This window comes from Rhinatrema bivittatum, chromosome 5 (assembly GCF_901001135.1).
Source record: "Rhinatrema bivittatum chromosome 5, aRhiBiv1.1, whole genome shotgun sequence".
In the NCBI taxonomy this organism is placed as follows: Eukaryota; Metazoa; Chordata; class Amphibia; order Gymnophiona; family Rhinatrematidae; genus Rhinatrema; species Rhinatrema bivittatum.
In genome coordinates this window covers 120,870,624-120,890,459 of record NC_042619.1, presented here as the reverse complement: position 1 = coordinate 120,890,459, position 19,836 = coordinate 120,870,624, and the positions used below count along the sequence as shown (strand labels likewise).

General features: G+C 40.5%; 1 protein-coding gene across 5 annotated transcripts in view; it reads right to left on the bottom strand.

Moving 5' to 3' along the window:
* Positions 1-19,836, bottom strand: part of CAB39L (calcium binding protein 39 like) — a 198,745-nt gene that overhangs the window by 123,227 nt on the left and 55,682 nt on the right. For 4 of the 5 annotated variants that reach the window (XM_029602855.1, XM_029602857.1, XM_029602856.1 and 1 more), the window contains exon 3: positions 12,450-12,590. In XM_029602855.1, the coding sequence (XP_029458715.1) occupies positions 12,450-12,551 (102 nt within the window). In that variant the 5' untranslated portion in view covers positions 12,552-12,590. Of the gene's footprint in view, positions 1-12,442; positions 12,591-19,836 lie in introns of those variants that run through there. The other variant, XM_029602859.1, reaches the window with a different exon arrangement.

Below are 19,836 nucleotides of genomic sequence, written 5' to 3'. Positions count from 1 at the left end.
TGACACACTTTTTAGACAAACATAATTTCGGGACACAGTAATTCAGTCTACTAGCAAACCAGAGGTTAAAGGTTAAACGAACAAAATGTATTTCGACAATTTATGTATGTTTCCTTAAATATATACATAATAAAATGTTTCACGACACAACCTATCTTGTGAAAATCTTTCATTTATATTAAAAATATATAATATTCCAAGATTAATGTTATTGTTATAATTTATGAGTAACAATAATAAAACAAAGTTATTGTGTTATTCAATTTACCTCTTTAATGAGATATATGAGCTTGATGGGATGAACACAGATTTGAATATTTCGTGTTAATAAGAAAGTCCAAAGGGTCTTCTGCGTAATTTTAAAAAGCTGGCCAGTTTCACACTATAAAATTATTTGATAGCCTCATTCAACTAATTCTATATGGCTATGAGAGTGAAGACTGGAATTTATAGGAAGGGACAGAATGTCAATATAAATCCTGCACCTCCAGTTCTGTAACTCTGTGCATCCACTGAAATTCCCCCAAACAATGAGCTTGAATGTTTCCCTTACATCTCATCATACTAAAAGATGTTTTCAAATTCTGGTGTCACCTCACAGTAACAGCAGCACAAACACCTTCCACTGCCAGGCACATTGTGAACGAAAATAAAACCTCGCAAAAAAAAAAAAAAGACACTCAAAATCTATACTGCAATCCCATCATAACATAGCAGTAATAACACCAAGGACTCTAACAACAATAACCCTACCTGTGAAAAAGCAAGGGTAAATATTATACTGGGTCCTAGAATACCAATACACCACCTACTGAGGAAACAATTGCTATAGATCCCTATGCTAGCAAATTTCTCATCATGGTCACACACACAGAGCAGAGACAGACCCTCACCAAATACAGAATACAAAATAAAGGAGCACAAATTAGACAAAAACTGAAATGAAAACCCCAAGAAGCCAGACTCTGTGTATTAATAATGGAAAAACAGAACCATCATTCCTCATAAAACAAATAAAATCAAGAAACATAAAGCATCAGTTATAGTAAAACCATACTAATAAAAGAATATTTTAAAACTACTGATAAATAGAATTTCTATTCATTAAAATCATATACATTTTTTACAATTTCCTAAACACCATTAAAATATTTCAAAACAGCACATATATCAAATAACACCCAATAATTAAAACTAATAAGGATTTTAAAAAGCCCCTGCTGTCCATACGTGGGAGCTCTTGATTTCCAGTCACCCTGATATTGTCAAGGATTAGGAGGTTATCCTCTCTCTCTCACACATACTCACATTTCCATTCTCTCTCACACATATACTGTCACATACATACACATTCATGCTCTTATACCCACCATAACCTCTCGCTCTCACAGACACTGACACACTCTCAAGCTCTAAGACACTCTCTCTCCCTCCACACACACACCCCCACACAAACTCTTACTCCCCTGGATTTTCTCATACATACTCTGTCTGGCTCCCTCACATACACACAAACACACACACCCAGGCAAGCTCCCAGTCATTCTCACACACTGAAACTGACCCCCAGGCAGGCTTCCATTCAATTTCACACCACTCTCTCAGGCATGCACACATTCATTCTCACACACACAGACCCCCAGGCAGGCACCAATTCATTCTCACACACACATACACCACACACAGGCCAGCACCTATTCTCACACATACAAACCCCAGGAAGACACCCATACATTCTCATACACAAGACACACCCTCAGGCAGGCACACACTAAAGGCAAACCCCCTCTCTTTCTTTTGCCAGCAACCTCGGAGCCTCTCTCATTCCTCTGCTGCCACTGTCACTGCTGCCGCATGGCTATTGGGGAGGCGCTGATTGCTGCTATTGGCACTGAAGCCCATTCTGCTGCCTCCTCTGTGCAGGACCCGTGGGTTTCCACTTCCTCCATGTTGATCTCGTACATTGTGAAATCAACATTACCAAAGATTACATGTGCCAATCAGTAAAAAGTAATTTATTTCTTTTTTTTTTAACCTTTGCTGTCTGATCTTAGTTTTCTAATCGGTTGGTCACAGGCTTTTTTGTTCCACCTCCCCTTTCTTATTTTTTTACCAATTCCTTTCATATTGTCTTTTTTTCTATTTCTTTTCTCTCCATCTATCTTCTTCCCTCAAACATTCAGTCAGGTTCTCATTCTCACATACTTTCTCTCTCTCACACACTCACAGGCTCTCTCTCATACAATCATTCATACACACAGTCTCTCTCTTGCACATGCTGTCTGACTCTCACACACCCAGGCTCTCTCTCACTCCCACATGCTGTCTTGCTCAAGCACAGACTCTCACTGTCACATGCTGTCTCTCTCACACACACACACACACACAGGCTCTCTCACATGCTGTCTCTGCAAACATTCAGGTCCTCACTCCCACACACAATCTCTCAACTCACCTCATACACGCACACAATCTCTCAACTCAGCTCACAGACGCACACAATCGCTCAACTCAGCTCACAGACGCACACAATCGCTCAACTCACCTCATTCATGCACACAATCGCTCAACTCAGCTCACAGACGCACTCTACGGGCCCTCAGCCGCTCTCTTACCTCTGGGCCTCCTCTTCACGGGTCGCTGCAGGATGGGCTCTGCAGCGACCCTGATCTTCTCGGGCCGATCGCGGCGGCGACCCTGCTACCGGGCCTCCTCCTCTTCTCTCCCCGCTGCTGCTCCTCTTCTGGACGCGGCTGATGCTCCTCCCCCTTTCTGCCCGTGCGGCTCCGGCAACATTTTTCTTCCGGGGCCGCATGGGCAGGAAGGAGGAGGAGCACCTGCACGTCTCGACGTGACCTTTCTCTTCTTCGGGCCGTGGTGAGGTGAGCTCCACCACGGTCTTGCCGATCTTCCTGCCAGCGATATTTTACTGCTCAGCCGCCAGTGGGATGAGCTCCACTGGCGGCTGCATTGGCTCCCACTTGCCGGTGTGTCACGTGCACCGGGCTTGCGAGACACACCGGCACACCTCAGGCGACACACCAAAGTGTCGCGACACACACTTTGGAAAGCTCTGCCTTAGAGGCTGCCTACTCTTTTTTTGGACACCAGATATCAAGAACAGGTAATCTGTTCTTCTAGAATTTAGGTATGTCAAGAGAATCCGAAGTATATTTAATAATCACGAGTTTTACATTTTTCCTAATAGCCACCGCTGCCGAGGTCTGGATGGGCCTTAGCTTCCCATGGAAGCTGATACTAGCTCAGATAGGAAGAAGGAACCAAACCTTGAGATATTCCTAGATGAGGAACTCTGCAGTTCTGAGCCTGCTGCTCCGGGCTGCTTCTTTGTCAAGCAAATTCTATCGAGTAAGACCATTCCCAAAACGGCCCTTTATGGATGTCTATTTAAATGGCCCAAGGGGCCACCTGCTCAGGGTCTTTAGCATCCAATGATATTCCACTCCATACCTAAACCAACTTGGCTTGATGGCTCCCTGAGTTGCCTTAATATTTATAAGCCAGATGCCTAGGTATGAGTGCAGCATAGTGCCCTGCATATTCCAGACTGTTAGCATCACTTACCACAACCTTGAGGAAGCTAGGTCGAAAAACACCCTTAGAACTGGGCAAGATCATTCCATACATAGAGCCTTACTGGGCTCTGGTGATGCACTCAGATGGGAACATGACAGTGAGTTTCGATTAAGCCTGAAGTCACTGGGAACTCTCCTGGCGTCACCAACAATATCCCCATGCACAGCCTCCATCCGGAAGTAGGGCACATGTATGTAACTGATGACTTTTTTTTGTTTTGTTTTGTTTTTTTAACATACCCTGTACTGACAGGGTGTTCTGGGTTCAGGTTGCACACACACACACACACACACACACACAGAACATACCAAGGGGGTTCTACCTATATTCCCACAGGCCTACCTCAGGGCTAATTCTCAGGAAAGAGGAAGATACCAAGGGGCTTCTGTACCCCTGGGTTTCTCCGATACACAAATAAGCATGTACACATACACTTGAGTCAGTATACCAGGATCCAGGTATTGGTTGTAAGTTTATTTGAACACTAGTTAAGCAAAAGGATAATAACACAAAAGATAAATAATAGCAAGTACTAGAGAAGCTAATTGCAAGCAAAGAATAATAATAAACTACTAGAAAAGTATTAAAAGATACATATAAAGATAACAAATCTTACGTTCCTAATGAAAGTTGAAATGGGCCAAAGAAATCCATCTGCAGTCTCAGCTCCGGAAGTCTGACAAGTAACAATGATGCTGAGATTCTTACAGCTTTGTTCATTTTTATAAGACTTTTCTATCACTGCTTGAAGCAGGAGTGAGTCCCACTCCCTCACATTGTTCTTATCAAAATTCAGCACATCTGCTTCTCAAACCTCGGTACTAGTTGGTGTTTGCTTCCATGCCCTGCTACTCCCAGTTTCTTGTCTGACTTTAACTAACAGTTCTCATGGGTTCAGCGCACAAGCATTTTTGAGTATAAACATTTGCACAGCCCTTAGAAGTAGTAATAACCATAGTCCCCAGAGACATCTAGAAAGGACTCTCTAATCATAACAGCATTTGCAGCAGGTGTCAGACATCTTTCTTCTCTGCAACCTCTCTTTTGCCTGACAGTTCTTTTACCAACTGAGGTTGGATAAGTGTAGCCAGCAATTAGACAAACACCCATTACAGGGTGCCAAGACTGTTCTCTTCCAAACAATGGAGGCAGTGCATGTAAATCTTTCTCTTGCAAACCTGGCCTGTTTGTGGCACTCGAGAACTGGAGTTCGCCATCACTGCCCTAGACTGTGTAGGTCCCTGCACAGCTAGATAAGCTTTGTGGATTAACCTCAAGCTCTGGGGCAAGGGGCCCTCGCAGGGAACCTTATGGCCCCTCCTGGGCCTTTTGGGGGGGAAATGGGGACTTTCCCTGGATATTAGCCCAGGGCTGACCCCTAGCATGCCTCCAAAGGGAGAGGGAGATTCCCCTCCCTTGATGGTCCTGTGCTGTTCTGCCCTGGATCAGACAAACAGCTCAGCTCTTGATTATTGTTACCTAGCTTGTGGAATCGAATGATGGTTTTTTCCCCTTAGAGATACTTTGCTAGGCTTTCCTTGAGGCAGACGGTAGCTTGCAGATATGGGCACCTGCTTGGCTTCACAACCAGAGCCTTCTTAGCTTCCATCTGTATCCCAAGAACATTTAACCCCATGTGCCTGTAACACTACAGGGCTGCAAACTGTACCCTCACTCTTAAGGGCTGAGATTGCCAGTCACCACTAAGCCAGCAGCCTAGCTTCAGTATTCTCTAATCAAATCTGCTCTTAGCCTTGCCTTGTAGCTGGGGGATAAATAAGTCTTAACAACTGAAGTAGGCCGGCTACCTTCTGATTTTTTCCCCCCACTCTCCAGGATAGTTCCAAGCATTTTTAAGATGTGTAACAGGGTACCTGTGTCATTTCCCAAATTTGTGTGGAGCTATTTATGTCTCAGTAAACTCATACATACACCAGCCTTAATTAAGCCTCAGCTACCAGTTAAGAATAATTTGATAGGGGAAATAGGCACAAATGCAATCAGAGGCAACCCATTTGGGCCCTTCTTTAGGACAGCATTTCTTGCTCCCCTGTGGTGGGGTCACTTTGTAGCCCCATAGGATATAGACTGAGGTTTCCAAACTCCGAGATAACCGTGCTCTGCTAATAAGCAATTAACTAGTGTACTTCAAAAAAATGTTTGGTGCCTGTTCCTTCAGTAAGTATGTGGCATCTTATTCTTACCACTGGACTAGCTCTTGAACTGCAGGAACTACAGTTCTACGTTTGCACAGCCTGAATTTGGTGGATCTCATAGTAGTATTATACTACAGGGCACTTTGTGCACATCATGCAAGGTTACACCTCTAACTGTGGTGCTCCAGAGACAACCAGAAACCAGCACCACCATGGGGAGTTGGGCTTCCCCTGTTCCACAGTAAATAAAGCTCTCTCTCAGCTGTGGGCACATCACAGCAGACATAATACAATATCAGATAGCTCAATTTTGAACTTTTTTCTCCCCTCAGAAAATACAGAATGATTCAACACTCCTTACCACCTCCTGACAGCGCCCGCCTGCTGATAAACAGACATGGCTGCTACTTACTATTTCTGTTCCTTCACCCGGGAGAGGAACCGGGGGAAAGAGAACCTTAAGCTAGGCATTACTGCTATGGGGAGTCTAGGGCTACAATCTGCTTGCTCCCCAAGCCCTTTAAGAGAAGCCTACAGCACTCATCTCTCTGCTTGCTCCGCTATCTGAGCCTTACCATTTTCAATGAGCTCACAGTAGAGCTACAGATTCTGTATAATTGCTTTAAAGGCCAATTTACCCCAGTTTAATAAGTAAGTGCTTTCCCCATACTAGACTCAGTCAATATTAGTGAAGGGTGTGGTCAGGCAACTTCACCTGGACTACTGTCCTGCAGCTAGAGTTAATTAGCTTTATTAACTACTGCTCTCTTCTTATCCATTTCAGGTAAGCTCTGAATGCCTTTAAGGATTTGTTACAGAGTTCCTTAATATTTTAGCCCCTTTCTCTTACAATGGCTTTATCCATTCAATATTATAGCATTTTGATGATTCTAGGGGTTAGATAGGAACTCAGGATGTGAGCATAGAACTACCCTAATAAAAATAAAAAGCTTAGCCTCTACATTATATAAATCTAGGTTTGTAATTTATCCAAGGCAGACATAATTCCCTAATTGATAAGTGGAAGAGAGATTTAAATCTTATGCTTACTGAAACACAGTTACAATCCAGTTTTAAACAGATTGTTGCTCTTGTCATAAATTTTGATTTTAGACAGATGCAATACACGTTTTTAAAACAAATCTAGATTTTCCCTGTCTGGGCTTACCTCTCTGGTTTTGCAAATACAGACCAGTGCCAGAGATGTAAAATAGCCCAGGGTACTCTGAGACATAGTTTCTGGACCTGTGAAGTAATAAGGAAATATTGGGGTGGATTTCATGATTTTTTGAAATTAATTACCAGACAAGATACTGTTTTTTCCTGCAAAGGTGTTCTAGTTGATGAATCTTCGGCATTTCAACCATAGGGTACGGGTACCTGGCTTCTTGTACGTAAAACTTGTTTGTTGGGGAAGAGTAGTATTCTTTCCATGTGGAAAGCTGATGATGCTCCGTTCTTTTGGATGTGGAGGAATCATTCCATAATTTGATATTGTAGAAAGGTGTATTGGGACGATCCTTTCAATGCAAGTGATTCTTTTTAGAGGTCTGGCACAACTACCTTCAAGATCTTCCAGCAAGAGTCCGAAGCTCGATGGTGAATGATATTCATTTATAACTTGTTTATTTCTGTGACCAGCAATGGACATAAATGTGAAATGTCTCTTTAAGATTTGAAGTTTGGGTGGATTAAACAAGGGGGAGAAGACTGGAAGACAGGGGGTGGATAAAGAAGAATATTTTTTTGTCATGTAGACTTTGATTTATGTTCAGATCTTCCACTTGGGGTGAAAATGTAAAACTGAAATATACTGTTTCGTGTGGTGTGTGTGAGAAACCATCACACACTACACGTTTATTTCTGTAATTATTTACTTAATAAATAGTTTAAACATTAAAAAAAAAAAAGCTTTGAATAAGGTGGATAAGTGAAGGCATTGTCAGTCTGCATGCCAAGACCTCAGAGTACCCCTTGACTACTGAAGCCTAATCTCTAATGCCACTCTACATATTGATGGAGCTTCTTCCTCCAGTGTGATAAAGATTGATTTCAGTATACTGGGAACCGGTGCCAAACTCCTCTGGGTCTCTGAACTGATATGATACTGCCAGGTGCCAGCAGAGTCTCCAGGATCAAGTGAACCTCAGTCTGCATTGCCTATTAATGATGCTGATGCACTGTTAGCAAGACTGAACTTTATTACTTCTTGGATCCTTCTTGCCAACTCCTCAAAAACTACCAATTCCAAAGCTAACCCTCCTGCTTGCTATGCAGTTTTGGAAGAACGTATAGCTGCATCCAGTATCTTTCTGCTCCCGACATAGTGCACTGACATGGAATAATGCCTATGCTTCTTCACCTTCTCTCATTGCATCATTGTTGACTCCCCCCAATGTCATCACCTGTTTTTAACAGGTGAAGGGAGCTAGAGAAGCTGTCTTTCTGCCTCTTACATGTGCCTGACTTTGGCAAAGCTCAATGCCTCCCCAATAGCAATACACCACCATTGTTCAGTGCAGCTCCTGGGCTATTCTATGTATCTGAGATTTATCTGATCTGAAAAGCTTTTCCATAAGCTGCAAGTAGGTCTGACATCCTCTGAGAGTCATTTGTTTGCAGGTACTGCAACCAGACACATTGTGCTTGTCCATCATGTGGTGCTGTGATGATCATCATTTGGTTGCATCAGGGGCACTTTTGGAAACTGCTGGCATTGTTCTCCTTTTGGGACACTGGATGAAAATTGGCTAAGGCGAAATCAAACAGCCAAATTTAAAAAAAAAAAAAGGCTGCCTGATGCTGTTGATACAGAGAGCTGACATGTGAAAACATTAAGAAAAATCAAAGGAAAAAAAGAAAACATTAAAAAAAACTAAGAGACCACTACACAGGTCAGAAAATGCCTCAACTGAGAGAAGCCCATAAAAAAAAATAACTTACTCTCATAAGAGGAAAAAATGAAAACTCAACAAAATGTGACTGTTGAGCACTCCAGAAAAAAACAGAACTGGGAGGAGACCTGCATGGACACTAAAACAGGAAGTTCTATACGTGCTCAGTAGAGCACGCTACATAATTTTAGAGCTGCAGACTATTAGCTTTGACCCAGGTTCCAGCCAATCTTGCTTGTTCCTGGAGAAAATTAAATTTCCATTTTACTATGGGAAAAATTGCCAAACACTGACTACATAAGAATAGGATGAAGACAAATTTTACACATCTATAGTAAACATTGTTTTGAGAATTGGATGGCCTTCATACTTCTGAATTATAAAAGCGCATGTATTAATTTCTGATTTATATGAAGAAAACAGAATTAGGGCATCCCTACAGTGAGGTTCCAATAATAAGAAAAGTAGTCCAAGTGCCTGTAACTAAAAACTCACCTGAGCTAAACAAATTCTAACTTATCCCTATCAATTAAAAAGCAGAATGAAAATACAAACAAAAACAAACTTTGAAATGTTTGTATGCTAATGCCAGAAGTCTAAGAAGTAAGATGGGAAAATTAGAATGTATAGCAGAGAATGATGACATAGACTTAATTGGCATCTCAGAGACATGGTGGAAGGAGGACAACCAATGGGACAGTGCTATACCAGGGTACAAATTATATCGCAATGACAGAGAGGAGCACCCGGGAGGCGGTCTGGCGCTTTATGTCCGGGATGGCAAAGAGTCCAACAGGACAAACATCCTGCATGAGACTAAATGTAAAATTAAATCTTTATGGGTAGAAATCCCTTGTGTGTTGGAGAAGACTATAGTGATAGGAGTATACTAACGTCCACCTGGTCAAGATGGTGAGACAGACAGTGAAATGCTAAGAGAAATTAGGGAAGCTAACCAAATTGGTAGTGCGGTAATAATGGGAGACTTCAATTACCCCAATATTGACTCGGTAAATGTATCATCGGGACACGCTAGAGAGATAGCGTTCCTGGAAGGAATAAATGATAGCTTTATGGAGCAATTGGTTCAGGAACCGACGAGAGAGGGAGCAATTTTAGATCTAATTCTCAGTGGAGAACAGGATTTGGTGAGAGAGGTAACGGTGGTGGAGCCACTTGGCAATAGTGATCATAATATGATCAAATTTGAATTAATGACTGGAAGAGGAACAGTATGCAAATCCACAGCTCTCGTGCTAAACTTTCAAAAGGGAAACTAAGAAAATGAGAAAAATTGTTAGAAAAAAACTGAAAGGAGCAGCTACAAAAGTAAAAAAGTGTGCAAGAGGCGTGGTCATTGTTAAAAAATACCATTCTAGAAGCACAGTCCAGATGTATTCCACACATTAAGAAAGGTGGAAAGAAGGCAAAACGATTACCGGCATGGTTAAAAGGGGAGATGAAAGAAGCTATTTTAGCCAAAAGATCTTCATTCAAAAATTGGAAGAAGGATCCAACAGAAGAAAATAGGATAATGCATAAACATTGTCAAGTTAAATGTAAGACATTGAAAAGACATGCTAAGAGAGAATTTGAAAAGAAGTTGGCTATAGAGGCAAAAACTCACAGTTAAAACTTTTTTAAATATATCAGAAGCAGAAAGCCTGTGAGGGAGTCAGTTGGACCATTAGATGATCGAGGAGTTAAAGGGGCACTTAGAGAAGATAAGGCCATCGCGGAAAGATTAAATGATTTCTTTGCTTCAGTGTTTACTGAAGAGGATGTTGGGGAGGTACCCGTACTGGAGAAGGTTTTCATGGGTAATGATTCAGATGGACTGAATCAAATCACGGTGAACCTAGAAGATGTGGTAGACCTGATTGACAAACTGAAGAGTAGTAAATCACCAGGACCGGATGGTATACACCCCAGAGTTCTGAAGGAACTAAAAAATGAAATTTCAGACCTATTAGTAAAAATTTGTAACCTATCATTAAAATCATCCATTGTACCTGAAGACTGGAGGATAGCTAATGTAACCCCAATATTTAAAAAGGGCTCCGGGGCGATCCGGGAAACTACAAACCGGTTAGCCTGACTTCAGTGCCAGGAAAAATAGTGAAACGTGTTCTAAACATCAAAATCACAGAACATTTATTTATATTTATTTATTTCGGGTTTTTATATACCGGCATTCGAGAACGCAGTCCCATCATGCTGGTCATATAGAAAGACATATAGAAAAAAGACATATAGAAAAACATATAGAAAGACATGGTTTAATGGAACAAAGTCAGCATGGCTTTACCCAGGGCAAGTCTTGCCGCACAAATCTGCTTCACTTTTTTTGAAGGAGTTAATAAACATGTGGATAAAGGTGAACCGGTAGATGTAGTATACTTGGATTTTCAGAAGGCGTTTGACAAAGTTCCTCATGAGAGGCTTCTAGGAAAAGGAAAAAGTCATGGGATAGGTGGCGATGTCCTTTCGTGGATTACAAACTGGCTAAAAGACAGGAAACAGAGAGTAGGATTAAATGGACAATTTTCTCAGTGGAAGGGAGTGGGCAGTGGAATGCCTCAGGGATCTGTATTGGGACCCTTACTTTTCAATATATTTATAAATGATCTGGAAAGAAATACGACGAGTGAGATAATCAAATTTGCAGATGATACAAAATTGTTCAGAGTAGTTAAATCACAAGCAGATTGTGATAAATTGCAGGAAGACCTTGAGAGACTGGAAAATTGGGCATCAAAATGGCAGATGAAATTTAATGTGGATAAGTGCAAGGTGATGCATACAGGGAAAAATAACCCATGCTATAGTTACACAATGTTAGGTTCCATATTAGGTGCTACAACCCAAGAAAGAGATCTAGGCGTCATAGTGGATAACACATTGAAATCATCAATTCAGTGTGCTGCGGCAGTCAAAAAAGCAAACAGAATGCTGGGAATTATTAGAAAGGGAATGTTGAATAAAATGGAAAATGTCATAATGCCTCTGTATCGCTCCATGGTGAGACCGCACCTTGAATACTGTGTAAAATTCTGGTCGCCGCATCTCAAAAAAGATATAATTGCGATGGAAAAGGTACAGAGAAGGGCTACCAAAATGATAACGGGAATGGAACAGCTCCCCTATGAGGAAAGACTAAAGAGGTTAGGACTTTTCAGCTTGGAGAAGAGACGACTGAGGGGGGATATGATAGAGGTGTTTAAAATCATGAGAGGTCTAGAACGGGTAGATGTGAATCGGTTATTTAATCTTTCGGATAATAGAAAGACTAGGGGGCACTCCATGAAGTTAGCGTGTGGCACATTTAAAACTAATCGGAGAAAGTTCTTTTTCACTCAATGCATAATTAAACTCTGGAATTTGTTGCCAGAGGATGTGGTTAGTGCAGTTAGTATAGCTGTGTTTAAAAAAGGATTGGATAAGTTCTTGGAGAAGTCCATTACCTGCTATTAATTAAGTTGACTTAGAAAATAGCCACTGCTATTACTAGCAACGGTAACATGGAATAGACTTAGTTTTTGGGTACTTGCCAGGTTCTTATGACCTGGATTACCCACTGTTGGAAACAGGATGCTGGGCTTGATGGACCCTTGGTCTGACCCAGTATGGCATGTTCTTATGTTCTTATCTAAGTCCAAGTTCCACGAAAATCAACTGTTCTTGATAAAACCAAAAAGCTTTTTACTCTAAACACACTAATGAGAACAGACAACTCTCTCTCCACACGAGGCTTCTTTCGGACATTAAAATCACAACATGATTTTAGTATATTACCTCATACCTTTTCAGATTTTTTCTCATGCTTTTCCAGTATGGCCATGTTCTCATTTAGGGTTTTCACAATCTCAGCTGGATTTTTGTGCGATTTACTGAATAAAGGCATTATTTATACTCCTTCAGTTCTTCTGTGTAGTACCTTAACCTGAAAAAAATATATACAATATTAGCTTTCTGTTTGAAAGAATGATCAACAAGGATTAAGGTGCAGAGAAATGCAGAACATTTTCAACAGTCTTCATACAGAGAGGGATTCTGAAGAGTAACCCTCTTTCACTGGGACTAGAGGTCAAACATAGGGTTAACAGGGCCAGATTAAACATTTTTGTGCCCCTTTGAAGGTCTGCTGGCTGGTCGTCCTAAAGCAAGGAGAAGCAGGCTCCTCTTGAAATTTGGTGCCTATATCCGGGTTGGAGGGTTGACTAATCAAAACTAAAGATTTGTGGCCTTCCCTTTGGAGACATAGCTGACAGCCAACTGAATAGCAAGGCCAATTTGCAACAGACTCCAGCATGAATTTAAACCTTAATACAGTTCTTGTTTTATATTTTGGCCTACAGCAATACTTGTTGCAATATATACTATAACCATAAAGCTTACAATCTATTATAAAGCCATTGGGTAGCACTGTTCTGTTTAAAGGATTCTAGTAAGAGGGGGAAAATGTTCTCTCTTACTGCCAGTCCCTTTGTAGTGTGCTATTATTTGCTTTCTGTTCAGTTATTGTTTTTATTGACCCTCTTCAGAGATGATACTGCTAACTCCCTGTCTTGACCTGTACCAAGATGAAAGGCCCAATATACCAAATAAAGTCCCATTTCATTTTCCTGCTACATCTTGTTTTTGAGAATGTTAGGACAAGTTCACTCTGTAACAAAACCAGCGGCAACTTTTATGTTACGATATCCCTGTAAATGTGTAATCAAGTTTAACATGGAGTTGTTCCGGAGCAAAGAAAATATAACAATCAAATCTTTTTTGAATTCCAAACTATTAATAACACTCTCTGTTCCTAATTTGAGTCACTGAGGAATTACGTGTATTAAGCAGAATACATGCTAAGCAGTTTCTTTATATATTACTTGGTTCTCAAGATTTGTTAATTGCTTCTGTAGGACCTAGTATTGGAAAAGTTTCTTTTGAATTGTAATTAAGACTTTTTTAAACTATGTAGTAATTTCCAAATGTTTCCTAATGCAAGGTGTATTTTGCTTTGTAGAATTATTAAAAATTCAATAACGGAGATCATCTGATGCCCTGAGGAGAGTGAGATGTGACTCACTTCGCTCCAATCTCCTCCTCTGCTTAATCCAACTCCATCTCTTTACTGGGCCTTTTTGAAGCTTTCCCATTGGTTGTGACAACTTTTTTTTTTAAATTGCAATTTTATTTTCAAAAAATGCATATAACAATTACTTCAGCATAACCAACACTCAGTTCTTACATAATTGAAATAAGATGCAAATTACAATCCACAAGTATAAGATACCCAGTCTCCTCTTCCCACCCAAAAGGAGTCAAGCAAATAACTAATATGATCACATAGACCATTCATCGCCTTAAATGCTCTTATAACCCTCAGAGCAGATACAGGATAAATAAGAAGAGAAATATATATCCCTTTCAGTACTATAAAATAGTAGCATTACTAAACTTCCCTTTCAGTACTATAAAATAGTAGCATTACTAAACTTCCATTTCAGAAAAGGATCCCATATCCTATAAAATTTGGAAAGCTGATGGTTTTTAATTGCTGTTAATTTAGAATAGAGAAAACCTTTTTATATATCAATAATATTTATCTTAGTGGGAGTATCTTTCAATTTCCAATAAAGGGCGAGCTCACACCAGGCAGACAGTATGATCTGGTGAATCATTAACCATGTTGGAGCTGGGACTTCAAGAGGTAGGTTCAATAAGATGTATTTGGGAGACAACGGTAAATGTTGTCCTATAACCTCCTCTATAAAAGAGATAACAGCAGCCCAAAACTGGACTATTTTGGGACATCCCCACCATGCATGGTAAAAAGTACCTCTGTCCCCACATTCTTTCCAACATAAGTCTCCTCTATTTGGAAATATCTTATCTATTCTGATAGGCTTAAGGTACCACCTCATTAATACCTTGAAACTATTTTCAGCCATGATCATGGAAACTGAAGTCCACTTCGTAGATAGGAATATTGAATCCCATTCTTCATTTGACAAATGTTTCCTAAATCTTTTTCCCAGGCCACTACATAAGGAGCCTGTGAGTGTAGGGCATTACTAATAAACCCGTAAAGATTGGAAAGCATTCCGCTCATGATATCAGCTTAGTCACACCAATGCTCTAATTGTGTTTTGCCCTTCTTTAAATCCTCATCAACCTTTTTGCCATCTTAAAATGAAGTATTTGCAAATAAGGAAAGATCTCTCTATCACATAGCCCATATTTTTCTTGTATTGCCCAGAAAGAAAGGTCTCTGTAATCCCCAGATTTTATCAAAATGAGTTATCCCTTTAGCTAGCCAGATCTGGAGCTGTTGTGGAGATAGCCCAGCAGGGATTTTAATATTTTGATTGATTGCCGTACTATAAAAATATCTTGCGATCTCCTACAAAATGGACTTTCCATCGCTTCCACACCAGCATTGCATACCTAGTGGTTGGAGGTAAACTATGGTCCATTTCCAGGTGTTCTGTGGTTGCCAGACCCTAGCCCAGAGTGGCATTACTTCCCATCATAGATTGCTCTGAGCCCAAGTTTTGGGTTCTTTTACCCTATGCCAATCTAATATTGCCTGTAAGTGAGCAGCCAAACAGATTGGGGACTCCCAACACCCCCATTAATTTATGCTGATACATCACCGACCTGGCAATCCTTGGGGGTTTGCGCTCCCAGATAAAGGCAAAAATACGTCTTTGCCAACATTTTAAAATAAATGAAGAAATGGGAATTTGGAGGGATTGGAAGAAATAATTTAACTGAGGGAGATTGTTCATTTTAACAGAAGCTATTCGGCCAAACCAGGACAACGTATAAGATGCCCACATATCCATATGTCTGGTTATGGATTGCCATAAAGGTTTATAATTGAGATCAAACAAAGCATTCATTCAATTACTGATCCGAATCCCCAGATATTTAATGCTACTCTTTGCCTATTTGAAAGAAAAAATGTTTTTCAACCTTGGTAGCTGATCTGTACATCCGGTGAGACTGAGCACCTCAGATTTGTCAAGATTTAGTTTAAATCCTGACACCTGACTAAAATCTTTCAGCACTGTAATCATTGCTTTCAAGGAGGACTCAAGGTTCGTCAAGGTGAATAAAATATCATCGGTGAAGAGAGAGGATTTTATAATCTTCTTCCCCCACTCGGACCCCTTGTATCCCTTTTGATCTTCTAATATTCATCGCCAATGGTTCAAAAAATAAAACGAATAATAGGGGTGACAATGGCACCCCTGACTGGTTCCACATTGTATAATGAAAGGATCAGAATACGTACCATTGGATTCAGATAAAGTTTTCGGATCCATGATAAAAAGGGGGAACCAAAGTTCATTTTTTCCAATGTACTGAAGAGATAGGGTCAGTGGACCATATCAAAGGTCTTTTCGGCATCAACTGAAAGAAATACTGCAGGAATGTTCCCCTCTTTGACCTACCAGGATAAATCAATGATCTTTTGCATGTTATCCACCATTCTTCCCGGGATAAATCCTGCTTAATCAGGATGTATTAATCTGGCCATTATGCGCTTCAAGCGGTTTGCTAATACCTTGGCCAAAATTTTGAGATCAACATTGATCAATGAAATAGGCTGGAACGACCCACATTGAGTCGGATCACGACCAGGTTTGGCCAAAATGGAAATCCCTGTGACATTAGCACTGGCAGAAATAAGGGCACCCTCCATGAGTGAGAGTTAAACCATTTTAGTAGTAGAGGGACTACCTGGGAAGTTAATGTTTTATAGAATAAAGCTGTGTAACTGTCAAGTCCCGGTGCTTTATTCACTTTGAGTTCCTTGATCACACGATGGACTTCAGTAGCAGCTATAACCTTATAAAAAAAAAACTGTCTTTCTGCTTTAGTGTTAGCGGGGAGGTTAACCTGATTTAAATATTCCTCAATGAGACTTGGGAGAATATGAGAATCGGCCATATACAATTTTTTATAGAAATTCATAAACCTCTACTTTATCTCCTTAGGGGAAGTCAGCAGGTGGTCATAATTTGAATTATCCGCTGTTGGGCAATACTTTTTTTAACCTTCGGGCTAGTAGATGACCTGCCCTATTACCTCATTCAAACTGTTCCTGCCTCACAAGATTCGGTTGAAATGCCAATTTCTCAGTTTCCAGTGCCTGTAAATCATTTCTGGCTCTTTACAATTGTTTATAACTGGACTTAGACAAGGTTCTCTTATGAACCTTTTCCAAAGAAGTTAACTCAACTTTTAGCCGCCTCTGTTTGTCAATTTTTACCCTTTTCAGATAGGCTGCCCTAAAGATTAAGTGCTCTCTTATTACTGCTTTTAGGCCTTCCTACAAAGAGGAGGGGTTTATGTCATCCACATCGTTAAGGTCTACATACTCATTTATTGCTTCCACCATTTGAGAGCAAAATAAGTTGTCCCCCAGCAACGCGTTGTTGAGAGTCCAAAAGCGCCTCCCTCCTCTCTGTTTTCATATTGGACCCGTATCCATATAGGGGCATGATCGGACCAAGAAATTGGTTCAATTTCTGAATGAAAGGGTCTTGGTAAAATTGATTTATCTATGAGGAAAAAAAATCGATCCTAGAATAGGATTGATACGGGCTGGTATAGAAAGTGTAATCCCAAGAATGTGGGAACTTATGCCTCCAAATATCAATCAAATCCCATTTCTTCATCAATTTATATAACTGGGCTCTGGCCAGACCCGAACTAGAGCTGCTTCCCCCGGAGTTATCCAACTTTGGCGATAAAGTTAAGTTAAATTCTCCAGCCATAATCAGGTGACCTTCAGCTTCAGACGTTAAAAATTTGTCCAAAGCTGAATAAAAATAGCCTGCCCAACTATGGGAGCATAGATATTCATCAGCAAATATACTGTGTCCTCTAAGGTTGCGACAACTTTTGGTGACTATTTCGAGCAACTAAAAAAAAAGGTATATCGGCTCGATTGGCTAAGAAAGAAAAAGAGAAAACTAGGCCGGGAAGCATTAAAATGGTGGATGCTCAGCTACCTTCAGAGAGACCGGTGATGAATTAATTGGCAATCGTAGATCTTAAAACTGCTGTAGTTGAAGCCTTGGTGCCGGAGTTTAAAAAAATTGTGGATAAACTAGAAGAAGTGAATGCACGAATGTTAACATACTCTGTGCATTTTGGAGAGACTGAACAGAATCTCGGATAACCAAGATGCCATTACTGTAAATTGTAAGGATCTTGGCAACCTTAAAAAGACAGTAAAGAAACATGAGTAACAGTTGTTGGAAGAGCTTGAAAACCGGAGATATGTGGAGTATCCCTAGGTTCAATGATTTTTAAGTATGCCGCTTTCGCTGATGACTTATTAGTGTTTTTGTGTAACCTGATACGTTTGGGGAATTCTCAGGATTTATGCTCAAAGATAAGATGGAAGCCCTTGTGAGTCCTGAAGATATTAAGAACAATTGGGTGGGGGACTTTCTATTACAATGGGCTCCAGGTTTGTTTGCTTTTTTACTTATCTAAGTCAAGATATCTCTAGACATGAGGCAACTTTATAAATCTAATATACCTGCTTTGCTAGCTTTTACTAAAGATAAATTGAAGGTATGGCAGAAATTGCCCATATCTCTGGGGGGACGTATAAACATTTTCAAAATGGTTTTATTCCCCAGATAGATGTATATTTTACAGACCTTGTCAATTAGTATTAAAAGGAGTGATGTAAAAATTTTAGAGGAATCATTATTGCAGTTTGTGCGATTAGGTAGGAAATCTAGAATAGCGTTTAAGTGGCTGAAAAATTCTTGGTCCCAAGGTGAGTTGGGCCTTCCTAATATGGAATTATACAGTTTGGCCAACTTTTTAAGGGTGGTTGTATGATGATTCTATTTTTACAAATATTGAGAGTGATATGGTGGTGATGTTTAATCTAGATCTATGATTTGTTTTGCATGCAGCCCCAAATCGATTGCCTTCGGGCATGGATAGTACTGTGCTAGTAGCACCGATACTTTGAAGAAATGGGGAAGTACCTAGAGGAAGAACTAAAAGGCTGGGAGAACGAGAGAGATGTGGATCAGCAGTGGACCAACCTAAAAGGAGCAATTACCAAGGCAACTACTCTATATGTTAGAAATGTAAAGAAAAGCAAAAGAAAAATGAAACCTATCTGGTTCTCAAAGGAGGTGGCTGACAAAATTAAGGCTAAAAGAACAGCATTCAAGAAATATAAAAGATCCCAAAGAGATGAGCACAAAGAACAATATTTGAGTCAACTGAGGGAGATGAAGAAATTAATAAAGTCGGCAAAAAGTCAAGCGGAAGAGATGATTACCAAGGAGATAAAGAATGGTAACAAAACATTTTTCAGATACATCAGTGAAAAGAGAAAAGTTCAAAGTTGTATAGTGAAATTGAAAGGTGGAAATGATCAATGCGTGGAGAGTGACAAAGAAATGGCAGAAATATTAAACGAATACTTCAGTTTTGTGTTCACTAAAGAAGACCCTGGAGAAGGACCATCTCTACACAACAGGAAACTGGAAGGAAGTGGAATAGAAGAAAACCCTTTTACAGTAGAAAATGTATGGGAAGAGCTAAAGAATCTGAAAGTGGACAAAGCCATGGGACCTGATGGGATTCATCCAAGGATACTGATGGAGCTCAGAGATGTGCTGGCGGGTCCGCTGTGTGACCTGTTCAATAGATCCCTAGAAATGGGAGTGGTGCCGAGTGATTGGAGAAGAGCAGTGGTGGTCCCGCTTCACAAGAGTGGGAACAGAGAGGAGGCTGGTAACTACAGACCGGTTAGCCTCACTTCGGTGGTGGGAAAAGTAATGGAGTCACTGTTGAAAGAGAGAATAGTGAACTATCTACAGTCCGGAGAATTGCTGGACCAGAGGCAGCATGGATTCACCAGGGGAAGATCCTGTCAGACAAATCTGATTGACTTTTTTTGACTGGGTAACCAAGGAATTGGATCAAGGAAGAGCACTCTATGTCATCTACTTAGATTTCAGCAAAGCTTTTGATACGGTTCCGCACAGGAGACTGGTGAATAAAACGAGAAGCTTAGGAGTGAGTGCACTCACTCCTAAGCTTGGTGACCTGGATTGCAAACTGGTTGACGGAAATAAGACAATTTGTGATGGTAAATTGAACTCTCTCTAAAGAGAGAGCGGTTTTAAGTGGTGTACCGCAAG